Below are 21,560 nucleotides of genomic sequence, written 5' to 3'. Positions count from 1 at the left end.
CCTGCACGGCGCCAAACACGCATACGACCATCATTGGCACCAAGGCAGAAGCGACTCTCATCGCTGAAGACAACACGTCTACATTCGTCCCTCCATTCACGCCTGTCGCGACACCACTGGGGGCGGGCTGCACGATGTTGGGGCGTGAGCGGAAGACGGCCTAACGGTGTGCGGGACCGTAGCCCAGCTTCATGGAGATGGTTGCGAATGGTCCTCGCCGATACCCCAGGAGCAACAGTGTCCCTAATTTGCTGGGAAGTGGCGGTGCGGTCCCCTACGGCACTGCGTAGGATCCTACGGTCTTGGCGTGCATCCGTGCGTCGCTGCGGTCCGGTCCCAGGTCGACGGGCACGTGCACCTTCCGCCGACCACTGGCGACAACATCGATGTACTGTGGAGACCTCACGCCCCACGTGTTGGGCAATTCGGCGGTACGTCCATCCGGCCACCCGCATGCCCACTATACGCCCTCGCTCAAAGTCCGTTAACTGCACATACGGTTCACGTCCACGCTGTCGCGGCATGCTACCAGTGTTAAAGACTGCGATGGAGCTCCGTATGCCACGGCAAACTGGCTGACACTGACGGCGGCGGTGCACAAATGCTGCGCAGCTAGCGCCATTCGACGGCCAACACCGCGGTTCCTGGTGTGTCCGCTGTGCCGTGCGTGTGATCATTGCTTGTACAGCCCTCTCGCAGTGTCCGGAGGAAGTATGGTGGGTCTGACACACCGGTGTCAATGTGTTCTTTTTTCCATTTCCAGGAGTGTATATCTCTTGCCTTCCAGTTCTTTCTCAATTTATTTTCTTGCCGTACTGTTCTTGTTAGATCTACGCCCTTCACATGTGCTACTGTCTCTGCTGATGATAAATATCATCATATATTGGCATAGGTCAAAAATATATTTTTAGTGTGTTGTTGGTTTTCGTGGACGAACTGTAGTTTGACATTAGGTAGATCATGATGATAATGATCACTACCACCACCATCTTCTTCACTTTCCGTAATAGGACAATTGTGACTGTTAAAGTTCGTCTTTTTCTCAGTCTGCCATAATCTTTTTTCCATTTTGGTCTAAGTTCCTCATCGGGCGTGGTAAGTCTCTGGATACACTCTTTGCAGACGTTCATTCCATATCGTTTCCGCCCAGTTTTTCTTTCACATTACAATATTTGGAAGCCTCTGAAATACCTTAAATTTGTATTTTATTTGTTCTTTAACATCCCTTCACTGGTCTAAGAATTCTCATTTCTACACTTTGTTTTTCTTGTCTTATTCAATATCCACGATTCATATCCATATAATAAAGTTGACAATGCGACTGTTTTATAAAATTTCATTCGTGCTTCTTTCCGTGTTTTATGCTTTAAAGTTCTGTTGGTTGTTCCACCGACACTTCGAGATCTACCCAACTTACTCTGCGTATCTTATCCGTATTCATACAATATCTTACATCGAAGATACATAGAATATTTTACCTGTACTATCGTTTTTCCATCAATTACTATCTTGACTCTCACTGAATATTTTCCACAAAATGTCACTGGCTGATTTAACAGACGGTATTTTCGTATTATATTCTGTACATATTTTATTTAGATCACAAAATAATTTTTGTAAATCGTGATCCCTAAAAAAAAAAAAAATATCTGTGTAAGATCAGCATATAAGAGTGATTTCGTTTAGTTGTAGCCCAGTATTTATGTATAATTCCATTTGCGAACTGCGTCGTCAGTGTAAATGTTGAACAGCGTAGGTAATAAACTGTAGCCTTGTCTCCCTCCTTTACTTACTTAAATCGGCACTGTACGTATGCCTTCTACATCTAAAATTACTGATGTTTCTTTCTGCAGAGTTTCGATGAGTGATATAAGCTTTACAGGGTGGCCTCTGTGCTCCATTATTGCGCACAAATTTTCTCTAACAACGTTATCAAAACCTTTCTCAAAACTGAAGAGTGTTCCGAAACTATTCGTTCAAATTAATACAGCAGGTACAGGAAATTTCTGATGTTGGGGACGATTTACACTGAAGGCATCTCAGCATGGTAATCACAGCTGTTGCGTCCACAGCATCTGCTCAAGTGCGCGACGATCGGCCTGTACGCACGCAGTATGACGTACATTGTCGGACCATTGACCGTCGTATCTGTTGGAAGATACCTGGCATGTCTGCAATGGAACCAGCAACCACAACTGTTCTAGCGACGACTTTTTCTTCAGTTTCCACAGCGGATTCGTACACCAGCTGCTTCATATGCCCCCAGAGGAAGAATACCAGACACGTGAGGTCAGGCAACATGGATGACCTCGGCCGATCCAGCAATTCCCGAAGTGGCTGTCAGACAATTCTTCGTAGCAGAGCTGAAGTGGGCCGGCGCCCCATCATGCTGAAAGTACATCCTGTGTATAACATTCAGAGAATCATCCCATAGCAGTCCTGCCAAGACATGTTGCACGAGAATGCTATATCTCCGTCCGTTGATGTGGAATGTAAGAATGTATGGTCCAATCAATCTATCACCGACAATGCCAGCCCACAGGTTAACACCAAACGCTATTGAGTACGTAGTCGAGTACCTCCCACATATTCCCAAATATGGGAATAGCGGAAATCTGAATGTCAGTACACACTCCCAGTCTACGACACCGGCTCAACAGCTTACATCAGCACCATTAACAATATCTTCCTTAACATTTAGAAGTTGACTTCAAGGACCAAATGGTCATTATTGAAATATTTTTTATGTTCTTTCTCTCAGTTCGAAAGAACAGTTTCAGAACAACCTGTATAAAAGCAATGTGTGTGTCTCTGTCAAACATTCTGCGCTTTTTAATAAGGTGTCGTTGATCGTTCATTTCAAAATCCGACCTATACCTGCACTACAAACATTCTGATACCGTTTTTAGCCTCGTGTTTAAAATTCTTGCATACAGCTTGTATATTGCAACCAAACAAGGCTTATCCCGCTCCCATCTTCACCTGTAGTTTTCTCTCCTGTCATATATTGCAACTACTTTTGTTTCCAGGCGAGAAGACATTTTTGTCACACAGACTCGCGAGGCGAAGAGGCGTAATGGTTAAGACGAGACACCTTTTAGACACACGTGGCAAATTTATTTATGATGTCAAAACACTGCACATGTATCAGGGGTAGTTATTAAGGTTTAATCACCACCTCCAAAAAATCAAGCTCCGGCCACAAAACTTCGTGATCGTGTTGGTCCTTCTCTACATATTCGCCCTTCAGTGCGAAAATTTTTTGCAGCGATGTACGACTCTACGGATACCTTTGTTGTAGAACTCTGCATTTTGGCCGTCCGGGAAACTTCTTCACATTGAAAAACACATTGTCATCCTGGAAAGATCTGACTCGCAATGACTTCTTCATCCGAGGAAACAAGTCACTGGATACCATGTCAGGAGAACGAAGGATGTCAGGATGAAGGGCAACAGCGGATACCATAATTACCATAATTATAGATTTCCGTAAAGCACTTGACATGATGCCATCCTCTCACGTCTTGAAGGTATAAGCATATAGTATAGATTACCAAATATGTGAGTGGGTCTAAGACTTCAAGTAACAGAGCCCAGTATGTTGTCCTCGACGGCGAGTGTTCATCAAAGATAAGGATTGGTTAGGACCGCTGTTATTTTTTATATATACCGGGTGGTTATCATTAAACTTTCCCTATTTAACACGTTATAACACGAAAATGAATAACCGTACGAATATCAAACTTGGTAGCGTTAATGTGAAGGACATGGGGAAGAGAAATAACGCAGATTCAATACAACTGAAATACTTTTAATGTAAATACGGTAAGGCATATCATTACATACCGGTACCATTACTGCCACAAAAGGGTCTCAATATGGCGACCATCAGTGTCCAGAAGAGTCTGAAAGCACAGGATAAGCATGTCTGTAGGTATGCTGGCTACCTCTCTTGATATGCTGCGCTTCAGATCAGCACATGTGTGATTGTTCCCCTGGTAAACTCTGACCTTCAGGTAGACCCACAACCAGAAATCCCAGGGAGTGAGGTGACTGTGCCAGCCAAGGATTTGGAAACGATCAGCTGATAAATCTATAAGTTTCCAAATGTGTTTCGGAGAAGCAGCTGAACTTCATGTTCATGTGCGTCGGTGCCCTATCTCGCATGGAAACTGTAGAGTTCAATGTGTCTCTCTCCTGAAGGGCGAGTCAAAGAAGAATGTTCATCATACAGAGGAACTTCATGCACTGTGACTGGAGGTGAAGAGCCCGCCACTCGGCAATTCTGTTTGTTCACCTCACTCGTCAGAGGAAAAGGAGCTTCGTCTGTTCATAGGATGGTCCAGGACCAGCCCTTGTCAACTTCAATCCTTGTAAGAAAGTGGAGAGCGATGTCAACACGTCGTTGTGCGTCCTGTGGTGCAAGCTGCTGTAGGATATGGATCTTGCACGGATACCATTTGAGAATGGTTCGAAGCACCTTCCGTACAGTGGACCACGGGATGTTCAACTGTCGCGACACAGCACGCGCACTGCCTGACGATCGGGAAATGCGCGCAGCGTTGTCTGCCATAGCAACAGCGATTTCATGAACAACCTGTGGTGCAACCAGTTGTCTGCTTCTTCCCGGAGCGGCACCCAGTTCCCCCAATTGACTCGAACTATTACTTCAGGCTACGCACAGCAAGTAGATAATCCTTTCAGCCAGCGATATTCTCGAAACTGCAGCTGCAGCATTACTATTGTTTTGGTAGGTAACAGAGCTTCACCAATAATGCCCTGCTCCTTTTGTCCAAGCTCCTATTGACACGTCAACAAGGGTACTGCGACTGGTCAGGTGTGTGAGGCTATGAATCACAATGACTAATCTCTGCACCTGGTGGCCGTAGTTGGAACTGGAGGTGGTGCTGTGATGCATGGAAATCGTGTACTCCGTACTATGAACATTAATGCTACCAAGTTTGGTACTATTACGGTAATTAGTTTCCGTGTTATAACGTGTTAAATAGATAAAATTTAATTGTAACCACACGGTAGATAAATGATCTGGCCAATAGGGTGAGCAGCAATCTGTGGCTGTTTGCTCATGATACTGTGGTGTATGGGAAGGTCTGGTCGTTAAGTGACTGGACGAGGGTAATCCCAAAAGTAAGGTCTCCTATTTTTTTGTAAGTACAGAACTCTGTTTATGTGGCAGTTGGTCACACTGTTATGAAGAGTGCTTCACGCGCTGTGTGTAAACATGCGCAAACCGCGCTGAGGCTCTCAGTCTTGGCCTGGCGGCCGTTGAGGATGGAGCTCCCATTGGATGTTACCGCCAAGTGCGAATTACGCGCAGTTATTCGGTTTTTGAACGCAAAGGGCATTGCGATGATTGGAATCAATCGCCAATTGACGGAAGTGTATGGTGAGACGTGCGTGGATGTAAAAAATGTTCGTAAGTGGTGTAGAGAGTTTGCAGCTGGTCGGACCGAAATTTACGACGAACAAAGGAGCGGGAGACCGTCAATTTCTGAGAAGACAGTGTTGACGGTTGAGCAAAGCATGCGTGAAGATCGGCGGATCACCATGGATGATCTCTGCACGTTGGTTCCTGAGGTTTCCCGAAGCACCGCTCACAGACTTTTACCGGAAACATTGAACTACCGGAAGATGTGTGCAAGATGGGTGCCACGCATGCTGACTGAGGACCACGTGCAGCAACGAGTTGATGCTTCCCGCGCGTTTCTTCACCGCCTTGCAGCCGAACAGGCGACTTTCTGGACTCAATTGTCACGGGTGACGAAAGCTGGGCATTCCACTTTACACGTGAGACAAAGCAACAATCACGCCAGTGGCGGTGTCTTTCTTCGCCAAAGCCGCGGAAATTCAAACAAACACAGTCTGCCGGTAAACGGTTTTTTGGAATCGGAAAGGAGTATTGTTGGTCGACTTTATGCCCACTGGAACCACAACTAACGCTGACAGGTACTGTGAGACTCTGAAAAAACTCAAACGGGCAATTCAGAACCGGAGAAGAGGAATGTTGAGCAAGGGCGTACACATTATCCATGACAACGCTCGCCCGCACATCGCTCGGCAAACCGTTGCTCTCCTGCAACAGTTTCAGTGGAACAATCACCCACCCATCCACCCTACTGTCCTGACTTGACGCCCAGTGACTATCACCTGTTCCCTAGGTTAAAAGAACATTTGGCCGGAAAGCGATTCAGCTCTGACGACGAGGTGAAAGAAGAGGTCCATAACTTTCTGAACAGCATGGTGGCGAGCTGCTATGACATGGGCATACAAAAACTGCCACAGCGTCTACAAAAATGCATCGACAGAAATGATGGTTATGTAGAAAAACAGCTAAATGTTCAAGCTGTAAACTGATGTAAACCATTGTAGAAATAAACAGGTCTATGTACTTATAAAAAAAATAGACCTTACTTTTGGGATTACCCTCGTAGAAGGATACAGGATGACAGACAAAATTTCTAGTTTTGAGGTGAATGTCATCCAGCTCAAAATGTAGAAAAATGTAAGTTAATGGAGAAGGGTAGAAGAAAGAAAGCCATAAGATTCGAGTACAGAATTAGTTATGTGATGCCTGATACAGTCACGTCGATTAAATATGTAGGCGTAACGCTGCAAATCAGTAGGAAATGAAATGAGCATTAAGGTTTGCTATAGGAAAGGAGAATGGTAGACTTCTGTTTTTTTGGGAGAATTGTAGGAAAGTGTAGTTTATCTGTAAAGAAGACCGCATATAGGTCACTAGTACGACCCACTGTTGAACAGTGTTCGAGATCCATATCAGATCGGATTAAAGGAAGACGTCAAAGCAGTTCAGAGGCAGGCTGCTAGATTTGCTATCTGTAGGGTTTCAAAAACACGCAAGTGTTGCTTAGATGCTTCAGGGACTCGGCTGTGTCAGGGGGATCCTTGGACGAAGGTTTACGTTCTTATCAAGGAGCGCAGTTGAGAAAATTTAGAGAACCGGCATTTGAAGCTGACTGCAGAACAATTTTGTTCCCGCCAACATACACTGCGTGTAAGGACCACGAATATAAGATAATAGAAATTAGGGTTCTTACGAAGGCATATAGACTTTTTTCCTTGTTTTGTTTGTGAGTGGAAAGGGAAAGAAAATGGGTAGTAGTGGTACAAGGTACCCTCTGCCACGCACCGTACAGGTAGCTTTCGCAGTATGAATGCAGATGGACGGCGGGGGAAGAGAGGGGGGCGGAGAGGTTTCATAGCTCAAATATGTCACATGTGTACATGTGTGACTGTATCCTGTGCGGTGGACTGGGCTGCGGTGTTGCGTAGCAAAAACTCCCTCAAGGACAGTCCCCCCCCCAATACTCCGGCTTGACAGGCTGCCGTAACCTCACCAGAAGATTTCGATAATAAGCTCATGCAATGGTTCACTCCTTACGAGCATAATATGACAGCATCACACCAGGGCAGGTCCCAAAAGATACTCAAAATCCCTTGCTGCAATGGTGGTCGCGCGTAGAGTCCATAGGTTTCCATTACTTTGCTTCTTTCTTACGGTCATAGTGAAGCAACCAGCACTCGTAGAAAGTGATAAACTGGCTAAAGAAGTCATTTGGATCGGCCTGACAACTGCAACGTTGCCACAGCTGTTTCGGTCCGGCGGGCTTTTTGAATGGATGAGACCAGTCAAGAAATCAAATGGACGGACGGCGACCTTCGCCATATTCCTTATGTCGTGCGAGATGTTGAAAATTAATGCGTGACTGGTGATCACTCATAGGCTGCCGCCTCGATTTGCGACACGCCAACATTCGAGCAGTAGCAGCTCTACTTTTCTTTCGATTATCGCTTCTCAGTCATTCACACGTTTTTGACCACCCTAAAAGCGTCTACCTAACCACTGTCGTAGCTTTTAAGCTGGACTATCAGTAGTCTACTTGTGGTTGTTTGAGCCAGTGCTATAAAGCTGAGTACTTGGACTTTCTTACGTTTTTCAACTTGTCAATATGTTTCACTTCATGTTTAAAAGCGTGAATGCCATGTGATGTCGCCTTTGTAGAAGATATTTTTCCACTGTGAAGATGGTCTATGACCGAAACCGGCTGTGAATAAATAATTCACAAGAAGCACTGTGTTCATCTTGCATTTGACTGTTTTTGGCTATTCGTTCACTTCGTCCGTCGTCTACAGCAGTGCCCGCCTGCTTGTCCCACTGGTCTCTGCATTAACGCCAGTGCTTGTTATCATAAACTGGGTTCTACCTATGTAGAGTAGCATAGAATAGAAGTGACGTACCTGTATGACTCCTCCAGCCTTGCCTCCGGAGCAGGCGAGGAACTCTAGCGGCAGGCCCAGCATCTTCCCCAGCCAGTCCATCATAACGACCTCCAGCTCCGTGCATGCGGGGCTAGAGATCTGCAACAGACGTGGTCGGCTCAGTCAGATTTTTCAATACCCGATGCAGATATATTACTAACGTTACATCACTTAGTTCTTACAAGAAAATTGCCACATGAGAGAAAACTACTTGGTTCATAAACAATGAACTAGACGATGAACTGTAACTACCTTCCCATTTTATTATAACGATGAACTGTAACTACCTTCCCATTTTATTATAACAATGACCTGTTTTGAATCTAACCTGTATGTTCAAACGATAATCTATATGTGCAAACGAAAAACATCGTCTAATATTTCAGGACACCCACTGAAGTGCCTTGTACGTAAGGCGAAATGCCTCTGAGTGCACAAATTAACAAAAAACTTGACATGCGGTAAGCTAATAGGCGTTTTTCTTTAAAACTACTACACTTTGTATACAGCTGCCGCGAAAATGGCCACTACAAGAAACATTTTGATTTTACCCTTAACGTATTACTCATCCACAAAAATAAATGAGAGCGTATATACACTTACAGTGTGTTTTGGCTAGTCACCTGTGCTTTATACCTCCGAACATTAAGCGGTGGATGCGGTATGTACTTCAGTTACTACGCATATCGACGTACACTGTATACAGTACACTGAGGTGTCAACAATCATAGAATACCTTCTAATATCGTGTCAGACCTTTTGCGATGCGTAGTGCAGTAACGCTATGTGGAACTGACGCAAGTCCCCCGCAGAAATACTGAGCTACGCTGCCGCTATAGCCGTCCGTAACTTCGAAAGCTTTGCTGGTACAGGATTTTATACACGAACTGTCCTCTCGATCACGTCCCATAAATGTTCGATAGGATTTATGTCTGGCATTCTGGGTGACCAAATCATTCACTCGATTTGTTCTTCAAACCACTTGGAAACAATTATGGCCTGATGACGCGGCGCTTTTCAATCCATAAAAACTCCATCTTCATTTGGAAAGTCGATGAATGGCTGCAAATGCTTTCCAAGTAGCCCAACATACACATTTACAGCCAACGATCGGTTCACTTGGACCAGAGGTCCGCGTCCATTATGTGTAAACGCAGCCCACACCATTATGGAACCCCCACCAGTTTGCGCAGTGCCTTGTTGACCACTTGGGTCCATTGCTACATGGGGTCTGCGCCACACTAATTCTACCACCAGCTCTTACCAACTGAAATCGGGGCTCATGCGACCAGGCCACAATTGCCAGTCGTCCAAGATCTAGCCGATTGGTCACTAGCCCAAAAAAATGGTTCAAATGGCTCTGAGCACTATGGGACTTAACATCTGAGGTCATCAGTCCCCTAGAACCTACTTAAACCTAACTAACCTAAGGACATCACACACACCCATGCCCGAGGCAGGATTCGAACCTGCGACCGTAGCGGTCGCGCGGTTCCAGACTGACGCGACTAGAACCGCTCGGCCACACTGGCCGGCGGTCACTAGCCCAGGGGATGCGCTCTAGGTGAAGTCACGCTGTTAGCAAAGGCACTCGCGTCGGTCGTCTGTTGCTATAGCCCACTAACCTCAGATTTCGCCACACTGTCCTAACGGATACGCTCGTCGTACGTCCCATACTGATTTCCGCGATTATTTTACGCAGTGTTGCTTGCCTGTTAGCACTGACAACTCTACGTAAACACTGCTTCTCTCGGTCATCAAGTGAAGGCCCACTGCCTTGTCAATGCTGGCAGGTAATGCCTGAAATTTGGTGTTCCCGTCACACTCGTGACCCTGGGGATCTCGGGATATCGAATTCCCAAACCATTTCCGAAACAGAATATTCCACACGTTAGCTCCAACTACACACACAAAAAAAGTTTTGCTTCACATCGGTTCCGAGAGTTCCGGAGCCTGTACAGAAAATTGAAATAGAGAACAACATAAACATTTCCGCCTTTTTTTATTGCTCATGAAAACCATACATTTCATGTTGTACCACCATACAGCGAGACCTTTTGAGGTGGTGGCCCGGACTGCTGTACACACAGGTACCTCTAATACCCAGTAGCACCTCCTCTTGCATTGATGCATTCCTGTATTTGTCGTGGCATACTATCCACAAGTTCATCAAGGCACTGTTGGTCCAGATTATCCCACTCCCAAATGGCGGTTCGGCGTAGATCCCTCAGAGTGGTTGGTGGGTCACGTCGTCCATAAACAGCCCTTTTCAATCTATTCTAGGCATGTTCGATAGGGTTCATGTCTGAAGAACATGCTTGCCAATCTAGTCGAGCGATGTCGTTATCCTGAAGGAAGTCATTCACAAGATGCGCGCGATGGGGGCGCGAATTGTCGTCCATGAAAACGAGTGCCCCGCCAATATCCCGCCGATACGGTTGGACTGTCGGTTGGAAGATGGCATTCACGTATCGTACAGCCGTTACGGCGCCTTCCATGACCACCAGCGGCGTACGTCGGCCCCACATAATACCGTCCCAAAACAGCAGGGAACCTCCACCTTGCTGCACTCGCTGGACAGTGTGTTTAAGGCTTTCAGCCTGACCGGGTTACCTCCAAACACGTCTCCGACGATTGTCTGGTTGAAGGCATATGCGACACTCATCGGTGAAGAGAACGTGACGCCAATCCTGAGCAGTCCATTCAGCATGTTGTTGGGTCCATTTGTACCGCGCTGCATGAGGACATGGTTGGAAAGATGGACGTCGGAGTGAAGTTGCGCATCATGCAGCCTATTGCGCCCAGTTTGAGTAGTAACACAACGTCCTGTGGCTGCACGAAAAGCGTTATTCAATTACAATGAAATGAATACGTCTGGCTGCATACAGGCGTTAATATAAGTCAACGGGGACAGTTGAAAATGTGTGCCCAGACGAACTCGAAGCCGGGATCTCCTGCTCGTACATGGCAGACGATCTATCCATCTGAGCCACCGAGGACAGAGGAGAGTGCGACTGCAGGGACTTATCTCTGGCACGCCACCCGTGAGACCCACATTCGCAACTTATTGTCCCGCACTATATTCACAGTGCCCCTGCCCATTATACTCATTACTCGCGACTTTACTGCCGATTCCCGTAAGAGTTCGGTCACTGTTTGTGGTTGAACTATAGACAAGACGAGTCGTGTACCTCCTTCCTGGTGGAATGACTGGAAGTGATGGGCTGTCGTACCCCCCACTGTCTAATAGGCGCTGCCCATGCCTGGTTGTTTACATCTTTGGGCGGGTTTAGTGACATCCTCTGAGCAGTCAGAGGGACTGTGTCTGTGATACAATAGCCACTGTCAACGTCTATCGTCAGGAGTTCTGGGAACCGTGGTGATGCAAAAGTTTTTTTTATGTGTGTACTATTGCGCGTTCAGAGTATGTTAATTCTCGCCATGTGGCTTTAATCACTTGGGAAACCTTTTCACACGCATCACCTGAGTAAAATTGGCAGCTCCGCCAATGCACTGCCGTTTTCTACCTTGTGTACGCGATGCTACTTCCATCTGTATATGTGCATATCGCAAACATATGACCTTTGTCGCCTCAGTGTGTAGCTGTTGTTTGTGTCGACGAAATGGTTCGAACAGAATTTCCTAGGAAAGAATGAGTTTATAATATCTTTCTTCAGCGCTTTCCTAACGCTTCTGGTTTTATGCTTTGTCCCAACAGCAAAAGATTCAAGCGTGGAAACTGGATATCGAAATGAGACCTATATATAACTGCCCGAGTTCCATCCCTGGCTGTTAAATGTGAGTATTCTTTGTGCCCGCAGTCTTTCAATATGCTTCTATTTTGTCATGCCGTGTTCTATTCTTCCATTCATACAAAAGCTATTTCGTTCTTTCCCTATTTCAGAAGCCTGTATTTGATCTTTAAGACTACATTCTTTAACTTTCCTTGAAAATGTCGTTTCAGCTAACTTCTTTGTTCGTTCCTAGTTATTGTCCACGTCTCGCTTTGGTAAGTGAGCAAGTGTTACTATTCATTTGTAGGATTTTGTCCGCGTGTTTCCTAGTTTTATTAGCTAATATTTTATACATCGTACCACACATCATTCGAAACTTGTTTAACTTTTTGGAGATGTCATGTTCATAATTTGTACCACGTGCCAGTAACTGAAAGCGAGATATCATTTCAACTGATTTTCCACTTATTATTTTAGAACGTACTGGTTTTTTCTTCTAGAAGTCGTAACTTCGGTTTTATTTTCTGATATAGCCAAGTGATACATTTTTGTCTAAGAAACGTGTAGTAAATTGTTAATCATCTTCTGTTTATTGTAAAAATTATTTGGTCATCAGCAAATAGTGCTATATTTAATTTTATATTGTCACTCGCCACCGTCCTCTGAATCCTTTTGTTTCTCCAGTAAGAGGAAGTCAGGCATTCTTTTCAGACTTATTAATTGCTCGTACATATAGTTTATAGCCAGTCTTACCGTACTTTAATTTTCACAAGCATTTCTAGATTGTTCTTTTATAGAGCGACATCACTTCCACCACTCTCCAAGAGTTTAGTATCATCTTTCATTTCCAACATTCATTTAATAGATCCAACAGCTTGTGTTCTAAAATAAATCTTCTATATTTGATACATTATGCATTAATGTTATCAGGTCCTGCTGCTTTCTTATTCTTCATCTGCTTTAATGCTGCTTTTATCTCCATTAATATTGTCTGCTTGCTGTATTTCACGATCCTTTTCTTTGTCCTGGTCTATTTTCGTTAGTTCAATTACATCACTGCTTTCTACCCATAATCCCTGATAGCGCTTATCTAAGTTAGCTACTTGAAATAGAACTAGCGGCTGCAGGATCGAAATCTGACCTTAACGGTCGGGAGAGCGGCGTGTCAAGCACATGTCCTTCCACCGCTGCCAACACTGCCATAGGGGCCACACGAATTTTCTCTCTGCCGCGGAGTGTGCGCTGTCATGAGTCAAAGCAGCGCCTACTCTGCTGCACAGTAATAGTCATTCTGGTAACTATTCTCTAGGACCTAGGCTGTGTCTGCGCCATTTCTTCCAGTATCGTTTGTTCTAAGAATGCTAGTCATGCTAAGTACGCAGGAGAACTGAAGTTTGGAAGGTAGGAAACAGGTACGAATGGAAACACGACTGCGAGGGCGGTGGAGTTGTGCACGGATAGTTCAGTCGGTAAGGGCGCTGCACGAGAAAGGCAAGGCGCCAGATTCGAGTCGTCGTCTGGCAAACAGTTTTAATCTACCAGAAAGCTTTGTAAGTAGGCTGTTAAGGTTTTTATGTTGGTAACGCCACGTAGCGTTCTGTATGAAAATCACTGACTGTGCTGTGTGCAGTCTGTGGCTGGTTGGCATTGTTGAAATATTCTCTATTGTAGTGGTGGGCAGTTGGATGTTAACAGCGTGTAGCGTTGCGCAGTTGGAGATGAGCCGCCAGCAGTGGTGGCTGTGGGGAGAGAGATGGCAGAATTTTGAGAGCGGACGATCTGACATGTGTCCATCAGAGACAGTAAATGTGGTGTGCGTACTGTAAGACCTTTGGGACACACACCATCAGATTATTTGACTCGTCGCTCTAACGAAGTAGGCGAGTTTCAGCAATATGTATCGTGGTCTTATCGTGGCATGTTTGTCTTCTGCCGTTAGGTCAGACGATAGAAATGCCACTTCCGCGCTTAGAGTAGCAGATTGACGGTGACCAACTTTAAGCAGAACTTGATTAATTTTCACACTCACATTTATTAAAATAATAAATAGCATAAAATTACTTAACTTGGTTCTGGATGCTATTTACAATTGACAATCGGAAGTTCCTTTGCTATTGGTACGTTAATCTTATTCTCACATATCTCTGATACTTGACAAAGTGTCTATACACTTATCTTCATGGCTATGTACAGGAATATGATAATTTTCTTAGGTGCAGACTAAAACTTGACTCTAGACTGGTACAGACTAACGCAGACTGGTACGGACTGGTGCAGACAAATGCAGACTGACTACTCTGAGGTCTGTACACTCGTTATAATACCTCGCGCATTCAGGTATCACTGTGCGAGTGTGATCTGCGAGGCGAAAAGGTTCTACGTTAGCAGTAATCTCATTGGTTGCGTTACATATTAATACGTGGATCGGCGGAAGCAGAATTTGGTCTGTCTCTAAGGCAGCGCGATCTCGTAGTGCGGAGACGGACGAGCGCTGGGCCTGCACTGTTGTGCTTAGTGGGGCGCGCTCTAGTGGGAAAGTTGTGTGCGCGCTGACTACGGGGAACTATGTACACAACAGTAAATTTCTAATATTGTATATTGTGAACTGATTTTTATATATATATATATATATATATATATATATATATATATATATATATATATATATATATATATATAGAGAGAGAGAGAGAGAGAGAGAGAGAGAGAGACTTTGGAACATTATTAAGGTAAATACGTTGATTGTTCGCTATCAAAATCTTTCATTTGCTGACTATGCCTATCAGTAGTTAGTGCCTTCAGTAGCTAGAATCTTATTTAGCTGGCAGTATTGGCGCTCGCTGTATTGCAGTAGTTCGAGTAACGAAGATTTGTGTGAGGTAAGTGATTCATGAAAGGTATAGGTTATTGTCAGTCAGGGCCATTCTTTTGTAGGGATTATTGAAAGTCAGATTGCGTTGTGCTAAAAATATTGTGTGTCAGTTTAGTGTTGATCAGAATAAGTAAAGAGTGAAATGTCTGAGCACGTTCAGTTCTGCTTAGCTGTTTGAAAATCAAATAATGTAAGAGGTTTATCAGCAAAGTCATTCATAAATTTCTCTAAGGGGACGTTTCAGTTTCATCACGTTAGGGGCTCACAATCAGACGGAAGTTTAAGTTCTTTTGACTTCAGCGCTACAGAAATCAGATTAGTATACAATATCAAACGAAACGCGTCATGACGCACACTATGATCTACCTCTGCCTCCGGGAAAGATAAATGTAAGTGCGCGATTTGAGTGTGGGTAATTAGTTAACATATATCATCATAGATCTTTCGTAGGCGAACCGTAGCAACAAATTGGTTAGTCCTAATGTTCTTGGGGGAATAACTTGCGAATAAATTAGCAAAAGACGTGCAAGCAATTGAACTACTCTATAAAGAAATAATTCACGGGCAGACGACTGGGTCCAACACGCAACCGACCTCTTTGCCCCCATCAGGTGCGTTGACAAACTTAGTATCGCAAGATGGCAACATGGTCGCAGGCCGAAAAATTGTGTCCGTTGGACACTGGAATCCGGCCATTCACCCGTGAACTACACTCGTGTGCAAAAATTAAGGACGAAAGTAACTTTGGCGCGATGTGTCATTGCCACGTAAAATAGTTCAATGAAACTTGGACTAACCACAGAAACAACTGCTACAGCACCGTACAGAAGTAACTGAAAGAAATACGCAGTTACTCTGATGTCGCCGTGATTCATGATGGCGCCTAGACATTACGAAAGGCAGGACATGGTTCTCAATAAGATGTGGAAACACCATCGACGACATTACTTGCTCTACAACGTGTTCCCATGCTGGCCATAAAGCTGATAAACAGTTCTTGTGGTAGGGCGTTGCGTTCCTCCACCAGCGCTACATGCACTCGATGGGATTTAGGTCGGGAGAACGAGCGGAGCAGGCCACTCCTTTCGCCGGATATCCTCTCGTCCCAAGACCTCCTCCATCTGCGCTGCTCGACACTGTTCCGTATTTCATCAATAAAGACGAAGCCAGCGCCGAATGCAACCCAAAAAACACGCTGAATGACGCTGGCCGGAGAGGTGTACCGTGTTTCAGCATTTGGAGGTCAGCGCGCCCATGCAACATTACGCCTCCACACACCGTAACACCTGGAAAACGATAATGTTCGACAATACTGGACTTACCCTCGTACGGCGAGAGGAGGGAACACGTAATGCACGCAGGAATACGTGATTGTTTTAGTGGCCCAAATGTTATGATGTGGGGAGGCATAAAAATGTTGCATGGGCATACTAACTTTCAAATCTTTGAACGCACTTCACTTACCGGTCAACGTTATTGACACACTGCACTCTTTCGCCATTTGCGTCCTTTCAGGCGTACATTTAGCCCTAACTTCATTTTTGTGGCTCACAATGTGCGCCTGCATCAAAGGATGCAGTTGGTGGAGCTCTTTCAACGAGAGGTTGTTCGGCAAATGGACTGGCCTGCCCGTTCCCCCTACCAGGTAGGATGCGTTAGGAAAAGCTTTTAGTATGTTACAGAACAACCAGCTCATGCAGTTACTATTTCCATGATCCGCCAGTCTTCTTTCCTGGACTTGCCTCTTAGTGGCTGTCTAGATCAGGTATCATTGTTTGTAATGGTATCAGGTGTCATTGCCTCTAATGGTCTGTCTTCACTCGCTTGCTCCATTGTACTGTACGATGAAGTCATGTACATGTAAGAAGAGTTCAAGGGAGCGTAGGTGGTCTTATGTTGTATTTTAGGCTATTCTCATTTCGTGTGCTATAGCTCCATTCGCCTCACACGCAGCAGCAGCATCATACTGCAGCATGTCCACACGCCCAACGACCACCGCACTGGTGGAGGGCTGGATTGCCCTATCACAGGAAGCCATTACCGACCTTGTGACCAGCATGGTAGCACGTTGGGGAGCATCCATTGCCATCTGTGGTTATCACACGCCATATTAAGAACCATGTCCTGCCATTTGTAATGCCCCGTCTTCAGGCCACGAGTGGCCTACCGGGACAATCCGACCGCCGTGTCATTCTCAAGGAGGATGCGGATAGGAGGGGCGTGGGGTCAGCACACCGTTCTCCCGGTCGTTATGACGGTATTCTTGACCGACGCCGCTACTACTAGGTCGAGTAACTCCTCAATTGGCATCACGAGGCTGAGTGCACCCCGAAAAATGGCAACAGCGCATGGCCACGCCAAACAGCGCTTAACTTCGGTGATCTCACGGAAACCGGTGTATCCACTGCGGCACGGCCGTTGCCCAGGAAACCATCATGAATCACAGTTACTTCAGTGTCATTATTTTTTAATCAAAATGTCATTTCTAGAACGACACTTTTACTCTGCAACAGAGTACACGCTGATATGAAACTTCCTGGCAGCTTAAAGCTGTGTGCCAGACCAAGACTCGAACTCGGGACCATTGCCTTTATCGGGCAAATGCTCTACCAAATGAGCTACCCAAGCACGACTCACAACCGATCCTCACCCCCTTTACTTCCGCCAGCACCTTATCTCTTACCTTCCAGCGCATACTCCGCTGCAGAGTGGAAATTCCGTTGTGGAAACTTCCCCCAGATTGTGGTTAAGCCGTGTTTCTGAGGTATCCTTCCTTCCAATATGGCTAGTCAGCCAAATTTCTCAGGAGAACTTCTGTGACGTTTGGAGGTTAGGAGGCGAGGTACTGGAGGAAATAAAGCTTCGAGGACGGGTCGTGAATGGGTAGCTCATTTGGTGGAGCACTCGCCCGCGAAACGCAAAGGACCAGAGTTCGAGTCTCGGTCCGGCACAGAGTCGGAATCTGCCACGTAGTTTGTATATCATTTCCTTTCGGCTCATTGCGTATTTCTCTCAGTTACCTCTTTTTATGTATTGTCCATTTTTCATCGAGCTTTGTTACTTGGCAGTGACACATCACACAGAAATTACTTTCGTCCTTATGTTTGGCAAACCAATGTATTTTGTCATGAACTGCGCCGGGAGAAGCGGAAGAATCGCAGGTTTACTATATATTTTGCACTGAAAATACGGCTCGTTAAAATTTACCGAGTAGCATTTCATGTTCCAAGCAAAATTACCAGCAACGGCCCGCGGGCAGCTGAATAACGCAGCAGGACTCATTGGTGTAAATGTTAGGGGCGCGATTAAGACCGCACCGCATACCGTTGTAGCTCTCTTTGCACTGGCAGTCAGCCAACAAGCTGGCGACTTTAAGACACTAAGCCTTGACCAATATCGCCACATTCCCAGTTCCGTGTCTGCTCGCCAACATTCGCAAGATGAAGGTGAAAACTGGCAGTGAGGGAAAGGAGAGCGAAATCGGGCAGTGAAAGGACGTGTCCCACTAACGGGCCACTGCGTGTGATACAATTCGGCGTTGTGACTCAAGTGCGGGCAGCCTAGCGTTTCCTACATCGGATGTACAGTAATAACATAAAGAAACACTGAGCGCGCGTCCCGCAAAGTAGAATAAGAAAAGAAGGTCCACTCAATCCCACGGTACTGAGGAAAGCATACTGTTTAAGTCTCTGCCCACTGAGAACCATTGTTAGCTAAGAATTTTTTTATTACCCCCCCCCCCCCCTCCATACAGAAAATAGACGACAAACTCAGAGTGTTTAAAACTGGAGAGTAGTGAGCGTTGGTACAAAAACACAATAACGTTATTTTAGGTTTCTTGGCAGTTTTGTAAGTGGTGGGCATGACAAGATGTTCTGCGAAACTCCACTAACTTTGTCATTCGGAAGTCGCTAGTCATAAAATTTAACCACCAGCCGTTGATAGTTGACTATCATAGCCAGCGGAGACATCTGTAAAAGCGACTCCAGTTATCTGCTTCCGTTCGAAGCCGTCCTCCATGTGATGGGTAAAATTGAGTATTTGGCGACAGCGAGATCTACCAGGCAAAAGTCCTGCTTGCTGTGGTACGAGTTTGGTCTCTATTGTGCCAAAAATTCTGGCAAGAACCATCCTTTCAAGTGCCCTGTAGAGATGGCACTGAAGTAACACAGGCCTGAAGTTTTGTGGATCTGTGCGCTCTTTCCCTGGTTTTAGCACGGCTAAATTCTTCCAGTATTTCGGTAAGTGCATGGTAGTGATATAACTATTCATTAACTCAACAATCCATTTTAGGGTTGCAGCTTTATTTGTTCAGTGCGGATGTCATCCAAACCAGCAACTTTATACATCTTCATTTGGAGGATCGTTGTTCTTAGCCCTTCAATACTGAATGGTATGGCGAGGGCATCCACTTCGTTACTCATTAATCACGTTGGATTTTCACTGTATTTAAATTAAATGGTATTTTCCCATTTAATAGAAGACGCAGAACTGACCTGTCGGGGGTTACTCCAGGGAGATCAGATGACGGAGCAGTAGGATCGTTGCAGTGAGTTTTTATTGACTTTCACACTCGCCGGTGTAGTGGGACGAAATTAAACGTCACCCATCCACCAAAGTCAGCCCAGTTTGCAGGTGACTATAAGTTTAATTTAGTTTTGTTTATGTGTTTTCTTATTATTTGTAATAGATATGAATTATCTAAAGGTTTTGTATTTTTTTTTTATGTGTTTCATGTACGGAGAGATCGGCGCAACGAACGGGGACAGCATCTTCGTTGCCGCGACCAGAGAGGAAATTGCTGGCCGCTATACGTCGCGGGTCGACAGCCAAGGAGCAACAGAAGATCCTGGAACCGAGTTGTTGCGTCGTGTTTCTAAAAAATTAAAAATGAATTTTTATACTCTTTTTGTACAACAATGACGTCATAATGATCTTAACCTTATTGAAAAGTTAGTCACTGTCTGTCAACGCTCAAGTTCACATCTGTATGTGTAGGAAGCTAATAAAATAGTGTATGCTACTAAAGTTGAAACACGTGTCTTGAAGATTTATTTATGAAGAGTTATGTGAACGGATTAATAATATATTTGACAAGATTATTGATTCAGACAGCGTTGGCCGAAACTTTGAATCTAAAAAGTTTATTTAATGTGTGATTCTGATATCGATTAGATCAAGATAACGTGTGTCGATATAATTTTCTGAGGAGAAACAAACGAACTTTAAATTCGAAAAAGTTACGAAAACCAATTGGCCCAAGTGATGTAATTCTCTGCACACGACTCAACTGATGTTTTACAGTTTCGTTCAAGAACCATTCTATGACAATTTAAAAAGAATATGAATCATTTTTGAAGTGGGTTGTAAGTGACGTAGGTGACGAAGTCTGCACATGGTCATATATTAACGCAAAACTTAATACGTCGTTACACCACACCGTGGCGACCTTAGAAACAGGACTTGTGTGCAACTAAGGCACACAGGGACGAAACAAAACATCAAGAGTCCTTCGGAAGTCAACGCGAGTTTTCGTGGAGCCTTCACCAGCCAGCGGCGACTTCGTGGGTGTGGGCATCTGACGGAGCCGCAGCCAAGCAGTACGGTCACGCAGTTGTTCCACGAGAAGGCGCATCTGTTGGGCAGCAGCTGAACGCTGCAAACCTCGACAACCCTTTTTCTCCCTAAACTAATAGGCCCAGTACGTCAGCTGCAGGGCGTTCCTCCGGCTGGTATTAGAGGTGTTGCTGAGGGCTTCGCCTGTCTACGGCGGTGCCGGGCGTGGTTGCAGCTAGCGACGTTTCCGGTGTTCGACTCAGCGTCCTGCCGGGTGCGGAAGCGGGGTCGCAGCATCTCAGCGGCTGCATCGACGGCTGTTACATCTGCAGCCCATAGCAGCACACTAATCATCGAGAACTACAAATTACAATATTAGTGTCCGGTGAGTTTGTTTCAAGTTGGAAGTGGAGTGTTGTACATAGGAAGTGTGCTTTTACAGGATTGTTGATTACAAGTCTGCGTGTGTAAATAGTTAATATCTTACAATAATGTCGGGAAGTGAAATGTCAGACGAAGAGCAATCTATGTCCGATAGGAGCATGAGATCCCTTTTTAGGGCGATCGCTAAATTAAAACAATCTAACGAGGAATCTACTGCTAGATTAAAAGAGGAATTGAAACAATCTAACGAAGAATCTACTGCTAGATTAAAAGAGGAATTAAAACAGTCTAACGAGGAATCTACTGCTAGACTTAAAGGGGAGCTAACAAAATCAACAGACAGGTTGCAGGAATATCTTAATGAAACCAGTCGAGAATTAAGTGATAAAATAGAGTCTTCTAAAGTTGAAATGCAGGAAAAACTAGTAGGACTTAGTAATAAGATTGCTGATAATTGTAAAAGGTTAGAAGAACATATCCAGGAATCACGCGAGGAAAAAGCTCGCATGCGAAACGATATCACTGACTTAACCGAGAGACTAGATAGTGTCAATATCTTAGTTGTAAATGAAATACAGAAAAATAACGATATGTTACGAGATGAATTTTCTATGCAAACAGAAACTGTTCGCAGAGAATTATTGAAATCTATTAAAGAGGTCTCTACCAAACCTGTAGAGATTTCTTCAATAGATAATGTAGAATTAGAGACA

The 21,560-nt window shown here is 44.9% G+C and overlaps 1 protein-coding gene across 2 annotated transcripts in view; it reads right to left on the bottom strand.

Moving 5' to 3' along the window:
• Positions 1 to 21,560, bottom strand: part of LOC124798305 (aromatic-L-amino-acid decarboxylase) — a 210,872-nt gene that overhangs the window by 79,271 nt on the left and 110,041 nt on the right. For both annotated transcript variants that reach the window (XM_047261642.1, XM_047261641.1), the window contains exon 5: positions 8,281 to 8,400. In XM_047261642.1, the coding sequence (XP_047117598.1) occupies positions 8,281 to 8,400 (120 nt within the window). The remainder of the gene's footprint in view (positions 1 to 8,280; positions 8,401 to 21,560) is intronic.

The sequence above is a fragment of the Schistocerca piceifrons genome, chromosome 5 (assembly GCF_021461385.2).
Source record: "Schistocerca piceifrons isolate TAMUIC-IGC-003096 chromosome 5, iqSchPice1.1, whole genome shotgun sequence".
Taxonomy (NCBI): domain Eukaryota; kingdom Metazoa; phylum Arthropoda; class Insecta; order Orthoptera; family Acrididae; genus Schistocerca; species Schistocerca piceifrons.
The sequence above is the reverse complement of the archived record's forward strand: the minus strand, read 5'-3'. Positions and strand labels throughout refer to the sequence as shown.